General features: G+C 39.2%; 2 protein-coding genes across 3 annotated transcripts; one reads left to right on the top strand and one right to left on the bottom strand.

Moving 5' to 3' along the window:
• Positions 1-33: 33 nt before the first annotated feature.
• Positions 34-1,422, bottom strand: LOC120456765 (E3 ubiquitin-protein ligase makorin-1-like). Its single transcript, XM_039643763.2, has one exon. The coding sequence runs from the start codon at positions 1,281-1,283 to the stop codon at positions 396-398; it is 888 nt and encodes a 295-aa protein (XP_039499697.1). The 5' UTR covers positions 1,284-1,422; the 3' UTR covers positions 34-395.
• A 9,203-nt stretch (positions 1,423-10,625) lies between these two features.
• On the top strand, positions 10,626-18,478 carry LOC120456821 (solute carrier family 46 member 3). 2 transcript variants are annotated; one of them, XM_039643870.2, is made up of 6 exons: positions 10,627-10,713; positions 10,823-11,002; positions 15,795-16,188; positions 16,500-16,901; positions 16,964-17,704; positions 17,768-18,478. In XM_039643870.2, the coding sequence occupies exons 3-6, from the start codon at positions 15,818-15,820 to the stop codon at positions 18,057-18,059; spliced, it is 1,806 nt and encodes a 601-aa protein (XP_039499804.1). In that variant the 5' UTR covers positions 10,627-10,713; positions 10,823-11,002; positions 15,795-15,817; the 3' UTR covers positions 18,060-18,478. The 2 variants fall into 2 exon arrangements, with proteins under 2 accessions (XP_039499803.1, XP_039499804.1); XM_039643869.1 differs by having other exon boundaries at positions 10,626-11,002.
• Positions 18,479-25,863: the final 7,385 nt, after the last annotated feature.

The raw sequence follows: 25,863 nt of genomic DNA, 5'->3' as shown, positions 1-25,863 counted from the left end.
TAATGCAAGTACGGGAAATTTGAAAACATCAAGTTCAGAAAAGACAAACCAAAATTTGGAGCTCGATTACTTGATTTGTTTAATTTTGTACAGTTTATATATTGCTATATATATATATCTATATATTCGGCTATTTGGGGATTGGTCTGTATGGAAATGTTTGGGACTTCAGTGGGGCTCAGTGTTATACATTATTTGTCTCTGACAAGGACATGATCAAGTTTACGAAGCGTTGTCCCACAGCCGTCTAAAGAAGCTGCCTCTAATCTTCATCTGTTTCGTTTGGAAATGGAAGTATCGCTTGAGCCACTCGAAAATAGATCGATACAATTGAATTCCATTCGATCCAGGGCTGATATTCCATAAAATCATAATTATATATACTTTCTTTGCCATCAGTCTGATACGATGGCCTTCGATTTTGTTTGATTAATCCCACAGCGACGAGAGTGTCTGTAGAAGCACTTGTTGCCAAAGGGACACTTGCCCGTGCCCATCTTGAAGTACTTGCAATCCTTGGCGCCCATCGCCGTGCGATATTCGTTGAGCAACTTATCCTTCTCCTCCTTGGTGTCCACCCAGTAGGCGCTGGGGCACACAAAATCCGAGCAGACGCGACATTCGGGGCAACCTCGCGTCACCGTGGACTCAAATTGCTCGGCCTGGCGCCAAGTGCGAATGCACTTTAGACAGAATGTGTGCTTGCACTTGGACAGGATGCCAAAGCGTCGTTCGCGTCTCTTCTTCTCTACGATGGTATCCAAGCAAATGCCGCATGTCTTGTCCTTGGATCTGGCTATTGCGAAGGATAACTCCATCGCCTGCTCGTGCTGCTCCAGACACTCACGATTGTGCTCACGGCGCTGATTCTTATCCCTCGGGTGAAGACAGTACAGGTCGCACATCTTACAGATCTCCATGTGAAGCGGATACAAGCAATTAGTGCCCCAGTTACAGGTGCCGCCATATGGACAGATATCCTGCAGGTCGCCAGTTGATTGCATCTCGGCAGGAATACTCTTGCATCTGGGCACGAATACCGGTGCATTTGCCCAGATCTTTTGCCGATTGTAGCTGCTGGTGCTGGCCACCACCTGCTCCACCTGATCCTCCGCCACCTCCTCCTCTGCGATATCATCCGCGATTTCCGATCTTTGTGGACTCTCATTGCCGGAACTCAACGTATTCAATGTCACATTGTGGGAAAATCGGCAAAAATCACCGAAACTACATGTCCCAAGCAAATAGAAGCGACAGACTGTTTGACTATGGCGATACGACATGATAACTACTTGGTGGTTTTCAAAAGGCGTTGCAAAATTTAAAAAAAAAAAAAAGCTATACTTTTCTTGTGTAAAATCTTTGAACGATTTCTCGGCAATACACTAATCCTTCTAAAATAGCTTAAAGAAACTTCTATCCAAATAGGTATAAAATTCTATGGCGACTGCGTTACAAAAATGTGTTCGTAATAACAAAACCATTGACGCTAAAAACCAGGCATTCTTCGTTCTAAACATGTAGAAATTCAAAAGTAGCTGCTAGATAAAAAAGTAAATGGAATCTTAGTACAAAATAATGATCATTCTGATCTTGCATTAACATGGTGCTTTCTTAAGTAATTTAAACATTTTTGGGTTTAATTCCCATAATTCTTTTGCCTAAGTTTTCGTTTGAATCCATCTGTATTGTCGCCCCTTGAACCCAGCATTCCCAGTCAAGTGCCCAGATTGAATCCCCATTGGCGGTGTAATCTCCAACTGACTGACTGGCTCAACAGTTGTCGCGATTGATTTGGCAACATGGTATTGGGTATTGGGTACTAAGTATTGAGTATTGAGTATTGAGTATTGAGTATTGAGTATTGAGAATTGGTTGTCGCAGATTACGGAATTCGACAGACGTCTTTCGGCATTGGTATTGCCATTGCCACATCAACGAGTCTATTGCTTCCGGAAACTGTTGTTCTGTACACAGCCGATAAAGTCGGCTAGTGAATCCGGCGGGGTGAATCCCCCCGCGTTTCCGTCATGCGGATTGTTGTTATATGCCGAATTTGTCGTGAAATGTCTTGGTAATCAATTTATGTGCTCCGTCGTCGCTAGTTTTTGGGTGGTTTAAGCACCGCCATTCGGCAGATGCCGCAAGCCGCAAACTTTTTGCCATCTGAATGCGGGATGAGGACGAGGATGCGGATATGGATGTGGATGTGGATGTGGATGCAGATGGGTACGGGTATAGGGATGGGGATAAGCTTGGAAATTCACCTGCGGAATTCACAACGATAACTTCCACTCATCTTCGCCTGGAGGCCATCAACTTTGACGGCCTGTCTTTGGTGTCTCGCTGTCGATGTGGTGCTGGTGGTGGTGGTGGTGCCTCGGTCTATCTGTCAGTAGCCTGTTGGTCGTCCCCTTCGTCCTGTTGCTCGTCCTGCACTCCAAATAAATTTGAAGAAATTGCTTTGAAATGCGCTGATATGGCATTAAGGCGGAAGTTCCGATGCGAGCAAAGAAAATGGCTGAACCTTCAGTCTTCGCGTTCCTTTGTCATTATAAATTCCAAAATTATTTTAGTAACACTGTCTACTAAAAGATTTTCCTAGCATCTGCTACACTCTCACAAAATTGTTAGTCCTCTTGCTAAATATGTTTTTATCTCGAGATTAAGAGGCAACTAGACATAAAATAATGCTTACGTTTTCTATATTTTATTACTTCAATATATTTAAACATGTCAATCATATATTTTAACTATATGCCACCAAAACAACATTTTAGAAATAAATTTGCTCTGAAATGTACATTTTTTTTATTATATAAATAATTTTGATATTTAAAAAAGTAGTGTTTTTTTTCACAGTGCGTTTGTCTTCCGTTTTGGCGTACGTGAAAATGAAGCATTTTCCATTTGATGATAACAAAACATGTTTGGCATATTGATGAATGCCTCCAGAGAATGGGTGTCCCTATCCAGTGCCCCTGCTCCTCTCCCCACCTACACCTCCATCCTGGCCTTTCCTGGCGGCACATTTCAGCACATCTTGCGGCAAGGACTCGAATTAGGCGGCAGCTTCAGCTTCAGAGCGCCATGCTCGATTTTAATGATGTGACTGACGGACGTCCACCGAAAAATGTATGTACTTTACTTCGCTGCTTCAGTGTTTCGTGATGGGAGATGGCGATGGTATGGTACCCCCATATCTACCCACTCGTATTATTTTTCCCTGGCATTTGCTTTTGCTTACTTTTCATAACTACCCGCCGTTGAGAAGCGTTTGGCAGCCTGTTTATATATGCGGGCTCCAGCGTTTGTTTGCTTTTTGGAATACGTGATTCGCCCACGGTGCGGATGTGGAATGTGGGTGTGGGTGTAGCATTGGGGTGCCAGCATCAGCACAGCATCGGTAGTAAAAATATAAATAATAATAAAAATAATTTCTCACTTCATTTGTTGCACAAATCGAAAATAAGCTCCGTTCGTGTCTGATGAGTTTCGTTCCCCTGGATTTCGACCTTCGATTTATGTATGTCTGGAATGCCAATGTGCCCACACTGCGTATGTGCGCTATCCTTATTTTTACCAATAAAGTTTAACCATACCACGCACATTAAATATATACTATACTAATGCTCAGGCCAGCTAATGAATAAATGGACGTTTGAATAAATTACTTAATGAGTTTATTCATGGGTGGATTCGATGGATTGAAATGTGCGCTTGCGAATAAATAAAGAGTTCAGTGCTTTGTGAAGCAAATCACTTACTAGTTTACTTTGATAAATAGTTGATATGCATATATATTTGTTATACCATATATCGATTATTATTTTAGGTAAAAATATATACAAAATATATAAAAAAATACAAAGCGTAGGATATTTCCCTGCGAACATGTTATTCAAATTCAATTACAGCAAATTGGCAGCTAAATCTTATTTCGCATAAATGTGATTTAAATTACCAACAAAGTGTGGTAAATATCTATATGAAAGTTGCCGTGTGTGAGCAGGTGGAATACTCAGTTATCTTATATATATATATATATACATTTAAGTCTTGCACAGGAAGCATTAAAAAAAGGTTGATATCAGGAAGCCAAATGACGGCAAAAGAGTATGTACATATACATACTTATTATGGCTGGCTGAAGCGCAAACTGTTTAAGTTGTGGAAGGATGATCAAAAATGCAAGCAAATTAAAGTAAATTTTAATGTTAAAATATATACTATTTTGTTTATTCCTTATACCTCATTAAAATTCACCCATGTAGAATTGTTTTTAATAGCTTTCAATGTATTTTATTTCTGATTTCTATAAAGAAGAACCCTTATACATACATTTAAGGTCTCCCTGTGTTCATATTTGAATGGAGTGCGAAATTTCTTGTAAATCGTGTCTGTGACAATTATAAGTGCAGCTCACATACACACACTTTTCAAGAACCGCGCATATCTCTTCAGTGAAAATATTAAATTAGCTGCCAAGTTGTGAGCCAATTTCACTTTGTGCTCCGCGTGGCAAACAGATTTTAAGCCATCTCAGGACTCGGCGCTTTTCTTTTGCCATGCCTTCTTATTTTTTTTTCTCCTTTTTTCTTTATTTTTTACCCCGTGTCGTTGACACTTTGAGTGTGTGTGTGTGTGGGATGCCTTGTGTGTGTGTGTTAGCTGCACGACGTAGCATACTTTAGAGCGCTGCCATTCATTAATCAAGTTCAGGGCACTTTAAAGTGGTCGCTTAGCCTCGACTCTGTCACTTGGAGCTGAAAACTGAACTGAACTGAGCCTGAAGCTGAATCTGCCACCGGAAATGGGTTTATTTCTGCCCCGAGCGAAGCACCACAGACGCACACATTTGTGGTCAAAATATGAGGACTTTTGCAAGAAATTGAAATTAAATAAATGCATTTAGTGACATTAAATTTAACTGCAAAATTACTGGTGAAATACCTGGAAAGTCACTGAAATAACTAAACTTTCACACATAATCAAACCTTAAAAATAAGTTTAAATTAATATTCGATTGATAATATGCAAACATTAAATTTATTTATTAAGTGAAGAATCCGTACAACAAATGCTATTAAATAATTATTCAATCATTACAAATTATTCCATTATATTTATTTGCCTTGCATACTTTTGGACGGCGTTTTGGTTGCACACCGGAGAACTGCAACAAGCCACCGGCACTCTAAGTGCACCCGCTAAACACCGGCTTCTAAATACTAAATACTAAATATTATTAAATACTTAATACTAAATAATACTAAATAAATACCAAAATTTAGGTGCCCTTCTCTGCGCTTCTCAAAAGTCCTACATAAGCAAACCACTTTTTCGATGTTTTTCAAAAAAAAATACTAAATGTGAGTGAGTGGTGCAGTGATTTAATGTGGCAGCAGAGGATATCAATAATGTGATTTCGACCTACTGGAGGAAGTGCCTGAGCGAGCTATTTTCCAGGAGCTACAACCAGCTGTCAGCTCTGACGTGGAAAGAGCTTGAGGAAAGGGGTGAGTACCTGGGAGAAATAGAGAATGTCTACCAGACACCCGGGTGTTTTTGCCACTCATCCCTTTAATTTGGAAAAACAATTTGTAAACTTTTACAAGGTGGCCATAAAACTAAAGTTCAATTTTAGTGATTTTAGTAATTTTTTTTATTCATGATTTCTATTCCTTTTGCCATATAAATGTAGCTGCTTAATAGAAATATATGTGTAAATGCCTTTTTTGTGTGCATTACTTTCAGTGGCTGGAAAACCATATAACTTTGCTGCAGCACACGCAATGGGTACAATTATATCAATTGTTACATTTAATGTCTTACTTTAGTGCGACCTCTGGCGCACTTAGCATGGTGTGAACTGTACCCTCCGGGTTTAGGTTAGCAAAATCTCCACCTTTTTTGCGTTTGTTTGTTTGGTGCCCTGTGTGCACAATGAAGACAATATTGCCGGCATTTACATATAAATATTTATTGTCTTCCATGGCCCCAAGTTGCATGTGAGCGGTCAATTTAACACGAAACAACGGAGCATTTCTGGACAGGACTTCCCCAAGGGGTTATATCTTGCTCGTTTTTTTTATTTTCTTTTCTTGTATATTTTTTTTTTTTGTTTTTTTTTGGTGGTGATAAGGAGCTGCTGTTGTTCCAGTGGCTCCCCTTTGTTTGCCTTTGGATGCTGTTTAGAGATGGTGGATGGTGGATAAGGGGCTGTAGGCTGTGTTTAGGGCATTTCTTTGACTTTTTTTATGATGACTATCAACGCTTATTGTGGGCAGGATGTGTGGCCAGAAACTCCCCCGAGGATTTGTTTGGCCTGTCCTCGGGCTTTATTATTTCATCATTATAACATTTCCTCTATATATATGGGGCAACTTACGTATGCGTGTATATATTTATATGTTCCGTGCGAAGGAAAATAAGAGCACCGAGAATATTTTTTTTAAAGGATTCATATATGTATATTCTCTGAAACTTGTTGCGGTTTTGCATAGCAGGCTGCTTAAATTTAATTGAAATAAAAAATGCTATTGAACACAGAATATGTACATTTTATGTGAATTGAGTTAACAAAAAAATGTCGAATTTTCTATAGTAGTTGGTGGATCAAATTGTTGACACATTAAACGTGGCTGGCTGTATGGAACCACGAACTTTACTATTAATAAATTGCATACACATAGCTTATAATTTGTTTACCCAACAAATGATACAACAACGATTCGCAACCGAGTTGCCATTCAGATTGTGCTGTCATGGGCATTTGGCATTCTGATTGTTGTTATTTACTTGTTCTTTATTGTTGCTGCCAATTATATTGGTCACTCGCAGAGTACAAGGGCATGAGCTATTCGCAGATGGAATAGAGGTCTTTTTATAAACATTTGATATAAATATTCGGAAATTAAATTGACAGCACGGTAGTTTTTCCATGACATTTGAAATCAAATCAGAACAAACATTTTCATTTCTTCCTATTTAAGGTACATATTTAATTTGATAGTGTAACAAAAGGAAGCAAATTAGATATGACAGCATTTGGTTTTTGCCCTATATTCTATCATATTTTCATTTCTCGCATTATTTTTTGTCCAAATAAGCCATTAAATCATGAAGTGTGTGTTGTCAACGGGCCAAAAGGCGTTGGGCGAAATTAGATACGATTTGTGACTCAAGTTGGCCATTATTGTTGGCACTTCCACTGAGGCATTTCTTTTGGCTGTTAGCGCTCAAGCGAAAATTGTTGCGCTGGACCAACTTTTAACACCGATTTCTTATTAAAAGAAACCCAAAAAATGTTCATATATCATTGATGTGTCTGTGGATATCTACTTAACTAAAGGTTGTCTGTGTCGCAAATGAAATTGTGTGATTCGATTGGTAGATTCAATAAGTTTGCAAGATATTTTCTCTAAAAGAATGGGTATATGCATTTTTAATGTAGCTTGAATATATATACATGAATATATACATATAATTAACATTATTTGTTTTAACTATATTTATTATAAAAAATTTTAATAGAACAAGATTTTTTAAATATAAGTTAATTTTTGAACCAAATATAAAAGGTATTTCGGCTACCCCAAATAATAATGTAACCTTGTTTCGGTTTTTTTTTCTCATCAAGGTAGGCCAAATAAAAAACATGTTTATCTTTTTCTTGACGTAGAGTCAGCTTCGTTGTTTGTTTTGGTCTTTGGATGGCGTTTAATAATTACCTTTCAAATTTATATGCAAAATTGAATGGATTCGGGCAATTAGCGACAACACAATTAATTAATTGAGCAACAACGCACTCAAGTGATCGGGAGAAAGTGTGCAAAGGGAATTTGTTTATATTGCAAAACCAATTGTGTGAAAATGATGTACGATAACCAAATATCGTGGCTTATATAAGACGAGAAAAAAGTGATGGCATTGGGCGATACTACGATCCTACACAGTTGAATATATTTAAAGTGATCAATCGCCTCGGTCGATGCATGTCTTCAAATCGAGATTCTTCCGCAAATGCAAACAGGTTTCAATAATTAAGTATGTCAAAACAAGATGGGATAGAGTTTCACGGAAAGGGAATCATAGATCACTAGCCATTTACCTTATTTGATTTATTTAATTTATTTATGGCTGCTACCGACGACAGGTGTCGCAGATGAAGCTGCAATTTGATTGCATTGTCTTGCGATCCATGGTTTCCAGCAATTATGCTGAACAAAACTGCAAACTGCAACTCTTAAATATATTTGCATTCAACTTGCCAGTCGGTCGTTGAAGGGTGTTCGAACATAACAACAATTAGAATTTAATCAGCACTACTTACTATAGAAACGGACAAAAGCGTTCCGAGCCACGGAGCAACGTACCCACCTGGCAGTTACCATATTTTGCATTGAATTACCAAATAACTAAATATTATTGCTTGATTACCGACTAGAGGGTTGACTGCCAAGATCGACTAACTGCTATTGCTATGCTGATTTTTAATCTCTATCTCAATGCGACCAGTTATAAATGAGCTATCTATCTATATATGTATGTATGCATCTGGGCAGTTGTATCTGAGTACACTGGGTGTACCCTTTATGTTGTTTGGGTACAGTGCAGCTATAAGCATACCAAAATACCAAACTCGAATAATAAAGTGTCTTAAAGTTAATTAAAAAACCAAACCAATTATCATTAAAGATTCTATAAGTATGCAATGAGAAAGGATTGCTAGAACTATTGGATTGTATAGGCATTATATTTGCTTGTTGTTCATCTATTAAACTTTATCCTCTGCCAAATAATGCTGTCTGCACTGGTTGGATTGGGCATCAGCAATTATAAAATAATTACCTGAATACCTCCTAACTGCATTTGAGCCAGGCCCTAAGCTTCTGCAGTCAATGGATGCACTTTTTGCGGTCTCCGCGGCATTGTGGCTTTCTGAGTCAAGGCCAGCCTACTACAGGCGTTCACTGAACCCCGCCGCCCAACGAAACCCATCATCACAATCATAATCACATGGACGGCGCTATTAAAAGTGGCAGCAAGTGCGATAATTATGGCCAACGCTTAAGAGCAAGCTGCATCGCCTGCAAACAGAACATCAAACGTACCTATTGAATGTGCATTTCAACAACCAAGAATCGAAAGTTTTTAGATTCTAATTTAGTAATTGTATATTTTTAAACCAATGAGTGAAGGTGTAGGGGCTTTCAATAGTATATATGTTACATTAGTACATTTGAATTTGGTATGTTTATAAATTGATAGTTTAAAATCCATTTGCACATAACCTACCTTAAGCCCCAAGATTGTTTAATAATTAGTTATTCTAAAGTATCAAATTATTCGTGATTATTTAGCTATTACGTTTCACTGGGGTCTTCCCCAGAAATATCACAATTGAATGTTGTGTCGTGACATATGTGAGTATTTCTGTGTGAAAAGGTGCTGCCAGTTAATCAATAAACTGTGATTAGCAATTTTATCAGCTTTTGCAAGCCTAAACCCTTACAATAAACACATATGTACCCCAAGATGTAACTTTCGTTATTGCAGCTGACAATTAAATAAATAACTAATGGGGTAGCTACACACATTTAATTGACATCGAGGGGAGGTGTAGCCTACTAATTGCAACACAATTGCCAGAATTGTCTGGAATTAAGAAATTGTATAAGGACGAACAAGGTTATTAGTGAGTTTAATCAAAGCGTTCTCTAATTTATTTCCTAAATTTTAATGAAATTCTGAAACAGAGTGACCTAAGGGATCTGGCTTATTTTGTTTATAAATCATTTAATTTCATTAATCCACATATATCTAAATCTTTTTGTTTTTATAGAAACAATTTGGGAGAATCATTTAATTGAAAATTCAAGAAAGTTCCAAATTTACTATCAAACTGATTTTTGGGGGGACTTTTTGCCTTCTATTCTTGTGAAGTACTTTTTCCCGAAGTGGGACCTTCAGCTCGGACAGGGTTCACTTGAAAGAAAGGTGGAGCGCTGGCTGTGCCACCTGTTTGCCAACCTGTATCTCCACCGCCGCTTCTGTTTCAGTGTGTTTTCTGCGACAGCAGCGCTGCTCCCGCGCTGATCGTACCGCCCAACCGGCCGACAGACCCACCAACCACCCACCCACCGCGACACGACTGAATCTGCCGACGCACAGTGGGACTAGCTAGCCACTTTCATGGCAAAATCAATATTATAATCATGGAGTAAGTAACTATGCTTAGATCATTTGTGCGTTAATTATTTAGCAAAAAATAATTAATAAGGTATTTATAATAAATATGGCGTTGAACATCAATGAATCTCAATAAACTGATTACTAATTAACTATTAAATATAATAAGAATTAAATTTCTTAAAAAATATATGTTAGCTTTATAGCTAGAGCTAGTTGTATGTGCTCTGAAAAAAATAATAAAATATATTAAAAGGTGCATTTTTGTGATCTTAGAGGTGTGTTTTCTAGGAATGGTTGTTGATTTTCGCTACATTTTCGTTCCACTGTGCAGCAGCGGCGGCGGCGGCAGCGCCATCGGCGTTTTACTGTGCGGCGGCTGCCCAGCGGAACTCATCAAATTCAATACGAAAAATTTTAGTCGCCGAGTTCAGCTCAACGCCGATGGTTTAGACACAGCAAGCACAAGCTGTATTTACTACAAACTTTTTAAGCACGAAAGTGGCGTCTGAATAAATAGTACACAAATACAAAATTAAAAAAAAAAAATATAAAAAGTAAACACAGAAGGCAGCGTTTTTCCTCCTTGTTGTATTTTTTTTTTGGTTTTTTGCTTGTCACCCAACAGCCGCTGTAGTTTCAATTCAAAACCCATTCGAATACCGATTGCCGATTCGAAAAGCGATCCCAACTGCATTTGCAGCCGTGTGTCAATGTAAATGATTGCGAGCAAACAGAAACAAACGCCGATTAAAAAACAAACAAACAAACAATTCGATCGGAGGAGCAGTGCATTAGTGAGTCTCAGGTAATAAAGCTGCAGAGAATTAAAACTGAATAATCGGATGAAAGGGAAAATCGGTGATGGGGATTTCCGCAAGTGTACACGTATATCGTTTGCCGTTGCTCCGCCAATTGCTTACAGCATCCATGTGCTATATCTGTATCGGTATTTGTACCTATATATCTGTAAGTGTGTATTCCCCTATTGTGTGTGCGTGTGCTTGTGTGTGTGTGTATCTTGCTTTTTTACTAATTTTATTAACGACATGTACATTAAATCAAATCCGCTTGTTTGACCATCGTTATGCTGTCCACGTGCCTTTCACGTAGGGTTGTCAAAAATATGAAAAACGTATAGTTTCCAGTTGTAATTTGCATAAAAGAAAGAAAAGATACGAATCGCAAAGGTAAATACATAAAGTAACTATTCAATAACTAATTATATTTCACTGCTTCGGAATTTGCCTTATATTGAACAAAAGTCGAAGGATTTTCTGAACCCTTTTACATTCCTAGCATTTCACATTATATGATAAGGTCTTAAAGTTTGAGTGCCACTGTATTATTCACTTCAATTCCGCAAATTTCTATTATATATTGTTTTGAAAAATAAATGACAAATTTTGACAACCCTTTCTTTAATCCAAATTTCGGTGACAATCTCGTACCATCCCAAGCCATTTGTCAAGCTCAATTAATTATAATTATGGCCTGAATAAATCGACGCAAATGACATTTCATTTATTCTAAATTTGGTTGTTTCTACATTTTCTGTGGCGATTTTCTCTCTCTAGTGCAAAATGAGATCCGTGTTTTTCGCTATTGTTTGATTGCCCAAATTAGTGGTACGTTTATCATTATTTTTATCGCTGACGAATAGAGATACGTACCCGTAAGTTCGGTATTCGAGCAAAAAATATATTATTCTACAAGCCCCGTATTTCAATTGTTGATTACAACATATGTACATATATGCCCATCAGAAAATAAATACATTCTGTATAATATGCCCTTAGATTAGACTGTTAGTAATGGGTACCTGATAGTCGACTTCATGTTTTTTAATCAATTTGTGTTTTGCAATTTTGTGTTTTATGTTTTTATTCGCTTCTATATGTGATTAAACATGTTGAATATATATTAAAAAGTAACATAATGAATGGAGAATTTGAAATTGTTTTCTGTGCATAATGTATTTGATCCCAGCCTGCGTTCGTGTGTCTAAATATTTTAGCGGCGGCTAATTTTACCATTGAATTGTGCATAAATAAATCCGAGAAGAAAAGTTTTTCTTTCCTTTTTTTTGCCAGCTAATTGTATTTAATTATTTCCAATTTAGTGCCCCCGACTAAGGCAGAACTTTGTTTATTGTGTCACGGGCAGACTCCGTAGCCGCAGTATCTATCTTCGTATCTTTGTATCCGTATCCGTGTGGCGTGGCGTATCTGTGATGCCACACTCGTATTTCTAATATCTAATTGTATCTGTCATAGACATGCAATTAATAACGTAAATGGGTAATTTGGAGCGCCATCGCTTGTTCGATTCGCTTGTGTGAAAAGTTTTGTTAACCAGCCGGAAATGAGCAACGCCAAGTTGGCGAACCCAAAAAAAAAATAAAACTCAGACAGAGATTACAAAATTAAATAATAGCACAATGGTTCGTTTGGGGCACTCGCCAAATATTTGCCAATAATCGTTGTAATTCCTCTGTCATTTGGATTTTTTCATCGTGACTTTCAACGTGGGAAGAGTGGAAATTATAATCCACATAGATAGGTGAAAATATCACCTTTTTTTTACTGCATATGTAGGTAATATTAAGGATCTTAATAATTGATAAATTGACTTTAATATTCACCACGATTTTACCAACTAATAAAATAAGTAGTGCGAAGTTTTCCGCAAACGGTTCTTACTTGTCATTGTTACATTAACTTTTTGATTTCATCATGCATTATTCCCTGTGTCTACTTGCATATGGTCATCTATACGAAAGCTTCCTGAAGTTGCACCTCTTCCAAAACCATCGATTTGGCTATTTCGTATGCATACGTGGATACACCCACTGCCAAAGTCGGCGAATTGGTGGCCAAATTGTTGACGTGACCGATCGCCGGCCCAAAATGACCTCAGTACCGCTTCTTCCTGCCCCGCGCCCTCATAATTTTATTTGTGTTCAACGCATGTCTGAAATAAATGGCATTGGATTAGCGTAGAAAGTACTGAAATTACAGAAGTTACAGAGACTTTGGAAAGTGCAGCTCAGCAAATGTGGAAGCTCGAGATCTGACAATGTCAAGAGCTTTCCAATGACACTTCTTCATGATTTATGAGCCATAAGTTAAGATTTAAGATGTAGAGTCGTTGAAGCTAAGGCATTTAAAGTGAATTAGTGAACTTGGCGTGGCTGAACAATTGGGCATACTAAATACGATGTTAGAACTACAAAGTAGTGCTAAATATTAATCATTTCAAATGATTTATGTCACTACAAAATGTAAACTATTTGTGGAAAAAAATGAAAATAAAGATTTGTTTGGCCAAATCGATTTGGGTTAACTGAGTTTTCGGTCATTTTTATCATAACAATAATCATTTTAAATGATTTATGTCACTACAAAATGTAAACTATTTGTGGAAAAAAAAATAAAAATAAAGATTTGTTTGGCCAAATCGATTTGGGTTAACTGAGTTTTCGGTCATTTTCATCATAACAATAGACGGAGACAATGAACTACAGAGAAAACGGGCAACCGTCAACGAATGCAATTACTCAGTGGCTACTACTATTCATCGCGAATTTGTTTATGGCACCCGATCATTGACTAGAAGCTGCAGTGTACTTTAGATATCTGAATCTAAGTGTGGACTTCGTTCGCAATAGTTTTCTATGTGCCATTTGGTTTTTTTTTTTTTGTTTTTAGACTGCGTCATCGCCTGACGGAAGTTGGAGATTAAAACGGTCAGTGGTGCACTTTATGACCAAGATGTTTGGGTGTGTGTGTTGTGTTTTAGGTGTGTGTGTGATCACCTGTCAAGGTCAATTAGCTTTTTGCCTAATTTTGGGTAATTTTAATTCGTCGCGACGATTCAACTAAAGCGCTTGAAATGGGGGTTTTACTGTCTACATAAGCTGGCAAATAGAATTGGCTATATTTGTTTTGCCAAATAAATATTTTGTTAATTTTCATTTAATAATTTCAAGCAATGTTATAATTTATAAACGCTTCAGCTGTTCTCAGAATAATTTCTTGTGACCCAAGCTGCAGTTTAGAAATTTTAGTTAAATACACAAATGCCGCTGTTCTGTTAGCTTAGGCACTTGTTGATCTCCACAATCTTGAGCTAGACTTTATGTATTTTCGTTTAATTGTTTTAAATACCCATCGTTGATTTACAGTGCATATGTCTGTTTAGCCATAATCTTGGCGGGTTCTTGTAACATTCACTGCGATAAGGTTAATGCGCTGGCACGTGAAGTTGAAATGACATATAGATAGGTATACCATATGCTTTAAGCCAAAATGTGGCAACAATTGTGTAAACACTTTTAGCGAACAAAAACAAATGCACTAAGCAAAACAATTAAAAGCTACAACGCAACAGAGAAAACAAAAAATGCCAAGTGAAAAATGAAAACGCTGTCGTCGTCGTTGTTGTCTGGGATTTCCAAATCAAATATCTCAAGATAAAGTTGCAGACCCGGGGACTCCATTCCTACAGATCAGAGTTCCACTAATTACACTTTGCAATTGAATTGGCATGACACGCAGAATGATGTTTTACTGGGCTTTTCTACCAATGTGCTTCATTAGCGACCTACAAGCGGATGCTGTGAAATCAGAATGGGAGTCCCACAAGAAAAAAATAAACAGCAGGGGGTCCGATAACAGATACCCCTCATTTATGATAACACACACACAGCCTTCAAAAATCGCATGTTAACGCCCTACTTTGCTTGACTTTGACTCCACGAAAGGCAGTAGTCAATCCAAAAACGCTGACACGGAAAACGGGGCGAAATGAAAAGCATTTAAGTTAACTGGAAATGAAGTCAGAGAACTGTATTCACAACACTCGTCATTTCATTCAACTCAAATAATTTACTTAATCAAAAAGTCCAAGGTGAAATTCCAACGGATAAGCCAAGTAATTACATTTTTAAATGAGAAGATTTTAAATTTTTGAAAGACACCAATTGTGATCATAAAACCATATACAAGATTGGCGGTGCAAATAAACTTGGTAATGGACCTATCATTAAATTTATCAATTTTGTGTTTATGGCCATTCGTTTTAGATAACAACAGCAAATTTATCTTCAAGGGGAAGCAATACCAAATAACTCTTTAAAAACAAAAAGGTTAAATTAAGCATTAATTGGGTTATTCGCCTTCATTAGCTTTGGCATGCTTAAGAAAACAAATATAGACTGTGGTATTATAAAGATTTATAACGAAGTATAAGAACCTTTAGAAATAATTATCTATCCACATGTTCGAAAGAGTGTGTAAAAGGTTTCACTTCCATTTATTTATTTTATCGAAGATATAAATATATTTTCCCAAGTTATGTAAGTAGTTGCAAACAGTTAAAATCTGAAGAGCCAGTGAATCCCACAAATGAGTTCAGTAACTTCCGTGGCTATAATTGTTTATAATGAAAATTTGCATTGCATGTTACTAAATGCAATTGGATATATTTATCCCTCACTTTCAGTACTATAAAATAATTATAAGCTTACTTAGTAACGGTCTAATCAAATCTTTATTCTGTATTATTCTATATTTATTGTATTTCTTTTTGACTTGCAGTCTAATTTGATCCCGCCAGCAGGATGTCACCCAAGGACGGCAGCCTGGGCGATCCCAAATTCGCCAAGTACACGGTGAACCATGAGCCACCTCCTCCGGCGACGACGACACAGACCACCACCACCACCACCACTGGTGTGGACAAGACGATGGCCAAGGAAAAGGACAATGCCACAACGAGCCCGCCCGTGAAACGATCGTGGCGCGAGAAGATCCGCCTGGTGGCCAACAATGTCACCGTGGAACCGATCCTGGCCGCCTACATCATGCCCAGCGTGCTCTCCAATCTGGCCACCCAGAATCTCAACCTGGAGAAGGCCTGTCGTGTGAACATGGCCTACGGGGATGAGGTGTGCGATGCCCTCACCCGCCGCCAAACAGCCAACTACACACTGTAGGTCATGACCTTATATATATATATATGGAATACATATCTTTAACAATTAACAAACTATTTGCAATGTGCCCAAAGATATGCAGTCTTTAATTTTGCTCTGAGATAAAATAATTTTCTTTGGTGTTTGCTTTTGGGCTCCACCTCAGATTTTCAATTAACCAGATTTTCAATTATTATCATTCTTTAATAATATTGATAGAAATGTTGTATAGGAAATTAATAGTAGTATTATTTAAATATTTTTAAAATTAAATGCATTTAATCTACTTTAATGTTAAGATTTAATACTAATTTGTTGCTTTTTCTAGGGAGGAGGAAACAGTGCAGCAAATGGTGGCGCGAATGGCCGCCTGGAAGACGGTGATCCAGTCCCTGTTTCCCTGCCTGCTGATCCTCTTCTGGGGTTCCTGGAGCGATCGCCATCGCCGGCGGAAGCCCTGCATCCTCATCCCGGTGGTGGGCGAGTTCCTGGGCGTCGTCGGCCTGATGCTGTGCGTCTACTTCGAGCAGGCGCCCATGGAGGCGGCCGCCCTCACGGAGGCTATCTTCCCATCCCTCAGCGGCGGCTGGTTCACCATGTTGATGGGCGTCTTTAGCTATATAGCGGACATAACCACGGAGGAGGATCGCACGCTGAGGATCGGCATTCTCAATGTTTGCTTCTCGGTGGGTGTGCCCATCGGCATGGCCTTCAGTGGAGTCCTGCTCAAGTGAGTTATAATATTTATATTATATTATATTATATATCAATATTGTATCATCTTACTTACAGGCAAATTGGATTCTATGGCGTATTCTCGATCTCGGCCGCCTTCTACGTGATAGCCTTTGTCTACGGCTTCTTCTTCCTGGAGGAGCCACAATCCCGGCCGGAGAAAAGTGCCGAGCAGAAGAGCCTGCTGGCCGACTTCTTTGACAAGGAGCACGTGGTGCAGACATTCCGCGTGGCCTTCAAGAAGGGCGAGAATCAGCGCCGCAAACGCGTCATCCTGCTGATGATCGTGGTGATGGTCATCATTGGTCCACTTCACGGCGAGATGGCAGTGACGTATCTATTCACCCGATTCCGTTTCAATTGGTCGGAGGTGGAGTTCAGTTTCTTTTCGACTTATGCCATGTTTACCGGTCTCATCGGTGTGATTTTCTGCGTGGGTATTCTCTCCCACAAGCTGAACATCGATGATGCACTGGTCGGTGTATTGTCCAGCACCTCGAAGATCCTGTCGTCCTTTGTCTACGCCTTTGCCACTTTGCCGTGGCATATGTACCTGGGCGGACTGGTGGAGATCTTCAATGGCACGGCCTTCATAGCAATGCGTTCGATAGCCACCAAATTGGTGTCCAAGGACGAGCTGGGCAAGGTGAACTCGCTGTTTGGAGTGGCCGAGGCCCTAATGCCCATGGTATTTGCACCCATGTACACCACCTTGTATGCAGCCACTTTGAGAGTCCTGCCAGGTGCCTTCTTTCTGCTCGGCGGCGGTCTTACCCTGTTCTCCGTCTTCATATTCCTGTAAGTCCAAGCGCATGTGTTAATCGGAAAGTTTAAGTAATAGCACTGTGATCTTTTCCTCAGATGGATGTACCGATTCCAGGTTCGCCAGCGGCGAAAACTGGCCACCTCGGATGCGGAAAGTGCCTCCGTGAAGGATCCCAATGGCAATATCAATGCCATCGAAGCCTTGGTCCTGGCCAGCGAGGCCAAGGGTCAGATGAACGGCATCCTTGCCAATGTGATACACGAGTCCTTGGAGCACGCCGATCATACAGCGACACCACCAATCACAAACAATACACAATCAATCGAACGGGGCATCGAGAACCATGGGTTCGTCCAGGAGGAGAAGGTCAAGGATAGGGATTGTTGATGATGTTGGCGAGATGAGAAGGGGATCCAAGTATTATCCCATCCTCATGTACATACTCACATTCCGTTGAGGAACTTGAAGATCGGGCGTTGAAATAGTCGGGAAAAGATGAGAGCTCTCTTTTTCGGGATTTCTGTATTGAGTAAATCGAATCGATAAATATTATTGATTTAATTAAAATGGAAATTCCTGACGAAGAGCTTTACACTCGTCTGAATTTCCCTTTTATTCTCGAACCTTAACCTGTTTCTATTCCTATTCACCTAAACAATGTGTACAATTACAAATATTATTATTTTTTTTATTTAGCCATAAGTTTCGAAATGTATTTTCTTTTTCGTTGTAATTATCGTACCTTTTGTTATTATTATGATTTCCTTTTTTTGCTTAGCTGTAAGGAGTGTTAAGATGAATTTAATAAATTTAACAGTGTCCAAAAGTGGCGACTTATGTTTACTACTCGTATGTAAGTGTGTGAGAGGCGTGGCATTTGGCCATATTCACTAGTCAACAAAATATGATGTAAGGAATAATCAGGCTCATCCTTTTACGCAACACAAGATGAAAAATGCTTGCTATCATTTAACTGCACAATTCATATTTGCCATAAATTTATACACTTATTGCAGACATGTAATTTTTATCGATGACGAAAATACTTGATCATAAATCGCTGATATTTTGTTAACTAGTGTTTTTAGGCATCGTAATCAGTGTCGCCGGCAAACAATTACACACACAAATGAACTAGTTGGCGGGTTAAATGGAGTCCTGGCCGCGAGCCTATCGCCATTTTCCGGCACGTAAAACAGGATGCCAGGAATCGAGGAATCCAGAAGTCCGTTGCACAAAGCGCACAGGACGCAGGACGAAGGACGAAGGACGAAGGATATCTGACTGCGGACACGCGGCACTGAACAATTGGTTTGCTCATGTCGCTGATAATTGTCGATTATAGCGCACAAAACGGATGCGTTTTGTATCTGCCTCATGTGGTATCTACCGTATGTACATACGTATGCATGCAGCTATTGTTGCTCTTTTTGCGGCATCCCCCAACGACATGTGCAACTTGCGAGTGCATTAGCTGTGTGATAAGTCCGGAACTGGCTGTATAATTACCGTGAGGCAGGAATTTTTATTGTACTTCGAAACTGGGAACTTCGAGGACTTGAAAAAAGCTGAAACAAAAACAGACAAAGTAGAAAAATCAACTTAGTATATGGCCATATCCATAAACTTTATGGAGAAATTATCGAGATAAATATTCTGATTACATGGATATTCCAGAAGAAAAGGATAGTGTATTTAATGGTCGCTCATGCTTTATGCAAACCATTGCCATTCGGCACATTATTGCTGGTCCGGCATTTTTGTTTTGGCAACTGCACGTGTCACGTATTGCACTTGACAGGACTTTCGGTGGGCGTGGCAGGTGGGCGGGGGCAGGTTTTAACTGCGGCTGGCATCAGCATTTAGTATCGTCGCCGTTCTCATCGTTGTCGTTCTTGCTGTCTCGCTTGCCTTTAATTACTTTTTCGATACTGACGCCCACCTGGAATCGCCATTACCCATTTACCCCATACAATTCAGCGTCAATTCGAATTTAAGCCACAATATTCCCATCCTGCCTGCCAGCTCGTTGGCCATATTCATGGCAGCCAAACTTAACAACATGTTGCTGCAATAGTGCATCAGGAAATTTGATATGGGCCTATTTGTGGGGCCTTTTGTTTCGGCGCTGACTTGCTCTCTTGACTTGTTTAAGATGATACGTTGACCCATAAATAATTGGAGTAAACAACAATGCCAGCGCAACGAATTCGAGTGTGAAGTGGGGCGCAACATGGGCCATAAATCAGTGGCGTGCTGCATTTAATCTGGCTTAAACACGCATTTTCTTGACAATTTCACAGTAAACTGTTCATTAAACATGTCCCGGAGCGTGTTTTCGGGGAATGAATGGAGCACTTTCCATAATTAATACCCCATTTTCCCCAGCTCACCCACTGGCCGCGTATAAATCAAACAACAAATTCTATCGGTTTACCAAGTTCACAAAAAAACGAAAACCGAACACCGAACACCGAAAACCAAATCCAAATGCTAAGTCAAAGCCAGGGGCTAAAAGGCGGTCAAACAAATGGGCATCTCCATACGGATTTGAACGGCATCAAACGAGTTAATTAAGCGTAAGCGCAGCCAACATCAATTGGGCACTTCAAAAAAAAAATATATATATATACATGCAAAAAGTCAACGATAATGTCATTCGACTGCAGCATACCCACTACTTTAGTAGAAGTTTTGAAAGCATATTAATCAAGGTGATTTGATTTATTTCCGAATATTACATAAATCAATTTATACCTTTGAACCATTTGATATTTAAACTTATTTATGTATTTATTGAGAATAAGTGTTGCATTAAATCTCCTGAACTCAAGATCCCCTTGAATCGCCTTGAAGTATTAGGTGTGGAAATCAGCAGCAGGAAGCGCAAAGGTTAAAGAACATCGAGAAATGACTTTCTGGGCAGGCGAAAGTCAAGGGATTTGACCATTAAATTCCCGCAGAGGGTGGCTAAACACACACACACACACACATGTATTTGATTTCAGACAGAGAAAGTCGCACACACACATACATACACATGTCAGTAAGCCTATTTTGTCTCTTGACCTCAATTCTCGGTCTGGGCTTTCGCTTTCCCTTTCCCTTCCGCTTTTCCGCTTTTCCGCTCCTTCCGCCTCTGTTTCTTTTGCTGTTTCCGTTTCCGCCTGGGCAACTCCGCATTCGGAGTCTGAATTCGATGGCAAATGCTAAGTAGTTTCGCTTTTAGTGCAAAATACTTGCCACCTTCACTCGTCTGGCCCACATTTTTGCAGTTGTTATACCCATTACTCCTAGAATAAGAGGGTATACTAGATTCGTTGAAAGTTATGTAACAGGCAGAAGGAAGCATATAAAGTATATGTATTCTTGATCAGTATCAATAACCAAGTCGATCTGTCCGTCTTTATTTTCTATGAATAGTCCAAACAGAAGGTTGGATGTTTGCTGAGTAACGGGTATCCAATAGTCGAGGAACTCTACCATAGCGATCTCTCTGATTCCAGTTGTTTTTCGAATTCTTTACCGTTTTGTGTGTTGCCACTTCACAATTCTTTGACTTTGATATTCGCCACACTTGAGGGTTGGAAAAGTTGTATTTCGTTTGGACTTTGCGTTTGCAGTGTATGCTGGTAATTTCCTCTAGAGGATACTCGTTGGGTAGTCCTGGATCTGCTCCGTCAATTTGATGTATGTACTCTCCTAATCAATGGAATTGCTCGCAATCCGCTTGCTGCGGGTGGTCCTCAAAGGAATACCCGAACCCGTACCCGTATCCTTACACCCTCCATTGGTACCACCGAAATGCAAAGTCAACTCGACCCGGGGATCTCAGACCCATCCACATTGCTTGCAGCCCGCTCCTCTGAAAGTCACTGTTCACTGTTGAACTTGAAGTTGCACTTGCAGTGCCACTTACAGTAAAATAAAACAGAGTCAAAGGAAAACTTTCCGCATTTGAATATTCCTCGCAACGAAGGTGTCTCCTAAAGTTGGTTTACTCAGAAATACTTTAATTTGAACAACGAGCTGTGTGCTAGCATAAAAATTGTGCTTCTAAAACTTATACTATACTCTACAATTATACTATATAGTTAACCCAGATATTCTATTAAGATATTCTATAAGTTTTGTTTCCAACAAACAGATGTATAACTATTTTGAAAATTAATAAGTAACAATACACTGGTGAAAGCATTGTCTAGGAAGTACAATACAAATACAATTACATACGTTTTTACCATAGTTTGCATAATTATTAAGCAAAGTTAATTAATATTTTTTTAACTGATACCCCTGATGCTGCAGTAAATGTGGGCAATTAAGGCAAACAATTGCTGTTGGCAAAGGCATTGTGTACGCCGGCTACTCATTCACGCCTCCCATCCCGATCCCAGTCCCCTCTCCGCATCTCCAATTCCATCTCCAACTCCATCTCCAGTTCCTGGTCCAGGTTCAGGTCCAGCTCCTCCTCCAGCTACAGCTACAGCTACAGCTCTCTTGTGAAGTCAATTGGTTCGCCACCACAGCATTAATGTGGCCCCTGTGCTTCGAACCCGGACCCTCCCCTCACGACTTGGGCTTAAGTAAATATTTGGCCTACGTGCCCATTACGTGATTTTCCGATAGTCTCCCATCGATAAAGACGACGACGACGTCGAAGTCGGGAAAGATGAGAATGCTGATGGTGCTGATGATGATTGGTGATGGGGATGGTGATGCTGGTGCTGATGCTGATGGTGATGACGATGGTGATGGCGATGGGAAGGTGCACTTGAGATGGGATGCAATGTGCAGTGCTGCATCGCCTTGGTCGGCGCTACTTGAGTGGTAAGATGCAGAACGGAAACCTCTGGGCGGCATGCCTCGATGCCAACGAACTGGGGATCCCAACCCCAGAGAAACGCAAGATCTGTGTAATTCTTCCGCTGAAATTTGTACGCCTTCGTCTTCGGTTCGTTTGGTTTCAAAACCGCGTGCAATTGGCTGGATTGATGGGAACTAAATGGTTTAAAGACATTTGGAAATGTAGAAGTACAGATATGTAATGTCATTCCATCTATAATGGAGAGTTACAAAGAAATAATAGAAATTTAATATAATATTTTACTTTCCTTTAATAGTTTAAAATACTAAATAGTAACCTTTCGTTATTATTCATTTTGCTATAGATTTATTATATTATTAAAGCCTAAGTGGTCTCCTGTTAAGCAAAATAGGCGACAAATAACAAGAAAACACCCATATACCAAATTAAATTAAATTGCAAGTATCAAATTATCATTGTGTTTTCCCTTTTACAATTTGTACACTCTGGCATTGTAATTTTCTAATTGGTTGATTTAATGTTTCCAGCGCACGAAAATGCCTATTAAATATTGTGTCAGGAACAGAGGACAGGCAGTGCAGTGAAAAGTGCAAATCATTTTTTGGTAAAGCGTAGGCAAAAATAATAATAATAATATTATCATTGCCACATACATACATCTGCATGCCACGTTTTTTGTTCATTAACTTGATTCTTGGGAGGGGGGTAGCAGTCAGAGTGAAGAGCTCTAGCAAACAAGGATGTGTTTGTGTCTGACCTGCCATGTCCTGTTCTTGTGAACCGAAACATCGCTTATATAGAAAACTTTATGCTTCGTTAAAAATGATGTACAAATCAAATGCCAGAAGCAATTTTCCAGCAACAATTACAGCCAAAACACCAGCAGCCAGAGAAGCTCCGGCAAACCACAACAATGTGAGGCCAAGAAAATGTAAGGGAGCGTCTGAGCACACAGCAAGAAATTCAAGAATATATTTTCACTTTATATTTGTATTAAGAAAGACTTTGTGATTAATGGTCTAAGACATGGCTTTTCAATTGACAATGGCAACTCTATTAGGAAGCAATAAGCTGTTAGTGATAAATAAACACAATTCTGAAGGCAATAAATATATAAGTTAAAACATGTAACAGAACTTTTGTTCAGTGTAGCCGTCAATCCTGGGTCTAAGGGATGTGTGTTGCGGCGGACAGGCCAAAAGCTTGCGAAGGGCAATGAGCAAAAATAAATAAATCATTTAAATGAAAAAAAAAGGAATGGAAACGGAATGGAAGTACGGGCACCCAAAAGGCTCATTAGAAAAACATAGAAGCAACCGCAACAACAGGAAAACCAGAAATAACAAATATTCCAGCAAACATTTTTGAGGCTGTAAGCCGAGCCCTCTTTGCAAAATTAATTGAAAATATCATACAAATGGTAAACAAATTTACATTGTTGTACTGTGTTAACTGCGGTCGGTGTATGATAGTTAAACAGCAAACTATATTTTATAGAACTAATATAAATTAATATTAAATATTAAAAAGAGGAAAAACTAATCTTCTTTTAAATGTTTTTTTTAAATACCATTTATTAACTGAAAGTCTTGTTATTTTCGCACATTTCTCTTTTCATTTTCTCACATTATTGCTCACTACTAAAGTGGAAAAATGTTTCAAGTTACCGGAAAATATCGCGATCGTGGGACAAATTTGGCAAGGCGTACGCGCCAGTGCCACGCCCCTAAATGAAAGGCGTTGACCAGGGGCCTCATCGCCGTCATCATCATCATGACCATCAGTGGCCTCATCTGGAGCAACTCAGTCAGTCAGCTCTATAATGATCGTAATGATCAGGTGCTGACCATTTGCATTTTGCATTTGGCCAAGTGCGAGGCGGCGTCATAATTACACGTTCCGCACTTTTCGGTGCACGGCGAGAAAATTAGGCATAATTTGTGGATTAACACATTTTTTTGTAATAAAATTAGATACTTAATTCCAATTAAGTTACCATTTGTAGATACTATTTTATCGAAGTTTCTCGTATTTTCTAAAGGTTAACATATTAATCTATAATACAAACGAAAGTTCAATATCACTTTACATATTTCTGAGTGCATAAATCCCAAGCTGGAGTTGCGGTTCAAATTTCTGGCTGCCAGAGCTCCAGGCGTAGAGAAAACGACCGAAAGTTTTCCGCAATGGGGAAAAGCCAGCCATATTTCGCTGCGGTTTCCTAGGCAAGGAATCAAATGAAATTTAAATTCCATTAAGGCCAGCCTTCGGAATTAGCGAAATGGACCCAAATCAAAAACGGGGCAAAGGGAAAACAAGCAGCAGGTCGAAGAAGAGCACAAAAAAAATAAGGAGGAGGAGTCTTTGAGTCTTGAGGAAGGGACACACACATGTGCGGGGCTTGGCATAAATATTTACAAACAATGACGACGGAAAGCCAAAAGTGGTGGCTGAAACAAATCCGTTATAAATAAAACATTACGAACAACGATTTTCAGCTCCGAATCCACTTGAAACGCAGACCCAAATTCAGACTCAAAACTCAAGCCTGGCATTCCCGTCCTCCTGAAGAAATCCGTCCGAAGAAATAGGAGCCCAAAAAACGACGAACGAGAAATATGTCAAAAACAATAAATCAAAACCAGAAAGGAAGTGCACACACAGAAATTAAGGGTAATATTAATGTTAACCTTTTGAAATCATACCAGTATTCTGGTAAGTTTTACCCATAAAGTAAATATGCTTTTAGTTCCATATAAATTATATGATTGCTGCAATAGTTTGGCACTCTTCAAACTTCAATGAAGTCGTGCAGATTTGCTCAGTGTTTTCGGGAGGGGGTGAAGCCCCAGACCATTCGAACGGAAGCCCTGTCTTTTGGGAACCGGTGAAGATTTCTACCGGCACGTTCCCTTTTTTTTTTTCTTAAAACTCGCTGCCTGGGGCATGCCACTGGGCAAGCTGCGAGCATTAAGCATCGCTTTTGCAGGAAGAAGAGGTCCAAGAAATAAAGAAAGAAGCGGTTGCGCAGGCGTCGCTGGGTCTTCGCCATCTGAAGTTGACTCTTATTCCCTCATGCACTCATGTACATATGTATGTGCGTACGTATAAATACAGATGTGTATCTCCGCCGTCTGCGATTAGCATTTGTGAATGAGTGGATTTTTGAAACGGATTCATGACAGCGGAAGTTTTGGGATCGGGGTCTTTATTGTGAGGAAGGTGCGACCTGAAATCGAGTAAGGTAGGTTCATATTCCGGAAGATTTCGTTTGCAAAATATTTAAAAAAAAGGGAAAGTAGTTATAAATTGAAGTATTATATTGGCTTAAATGTAATACCTCAAAAGGAAAGTTAGTAAAGT

The sequence above is a fragment of the Drosophila santomea genome, chromosome X (assembly GCF_016746245.2).
Source record: "Drosophila santomea strain STO CAGO 1482 chromosome X, Prin_Dsan_1.1, whole genome shotgun sequence".
Taxonomy (NCBI): Eukaryota; Metazoa; Arthropoda; class Insecta; order Diptera; family Drosophilidae; genus Drosophila; species Drosophila santomea.
The sequence above is the reverse complement of the archived record's forward strand: the minus strand, read 5'-3'. Positions and strand labels throughout refer to the sequence as shown.

Coding starts and splice junctions, on each gene's coding strand:
- LOC120456765 (XM_039643763.2), bottom strand. CDS start 1,283: ATGTCGTATCGCCATAGTCAAACAGTCTGTCGCTTCTATTTGCTTGGG.
- LOC120456821 (XM_039643869.1), top strand. CDS start 15,818: ATGTCACCCAAGGACGGCAGCCTGGGCGATCCCAAATTCGCCAAGTAC. Junction 16,902..16,963: donor TTCAGTGGAGTCCTGCTCAA/GTGAGTTATAAT, acceptor TCTTACTTACAG/GCAAATTGGATTCTATGGCG. Junction 17,705..17,767: donor TTCTCCGTCTTCATATTCCT/GTAAGTCCAAGC, acceptor TCTTTTCCTCAG/ATGGATGTACCGATTCCAGG.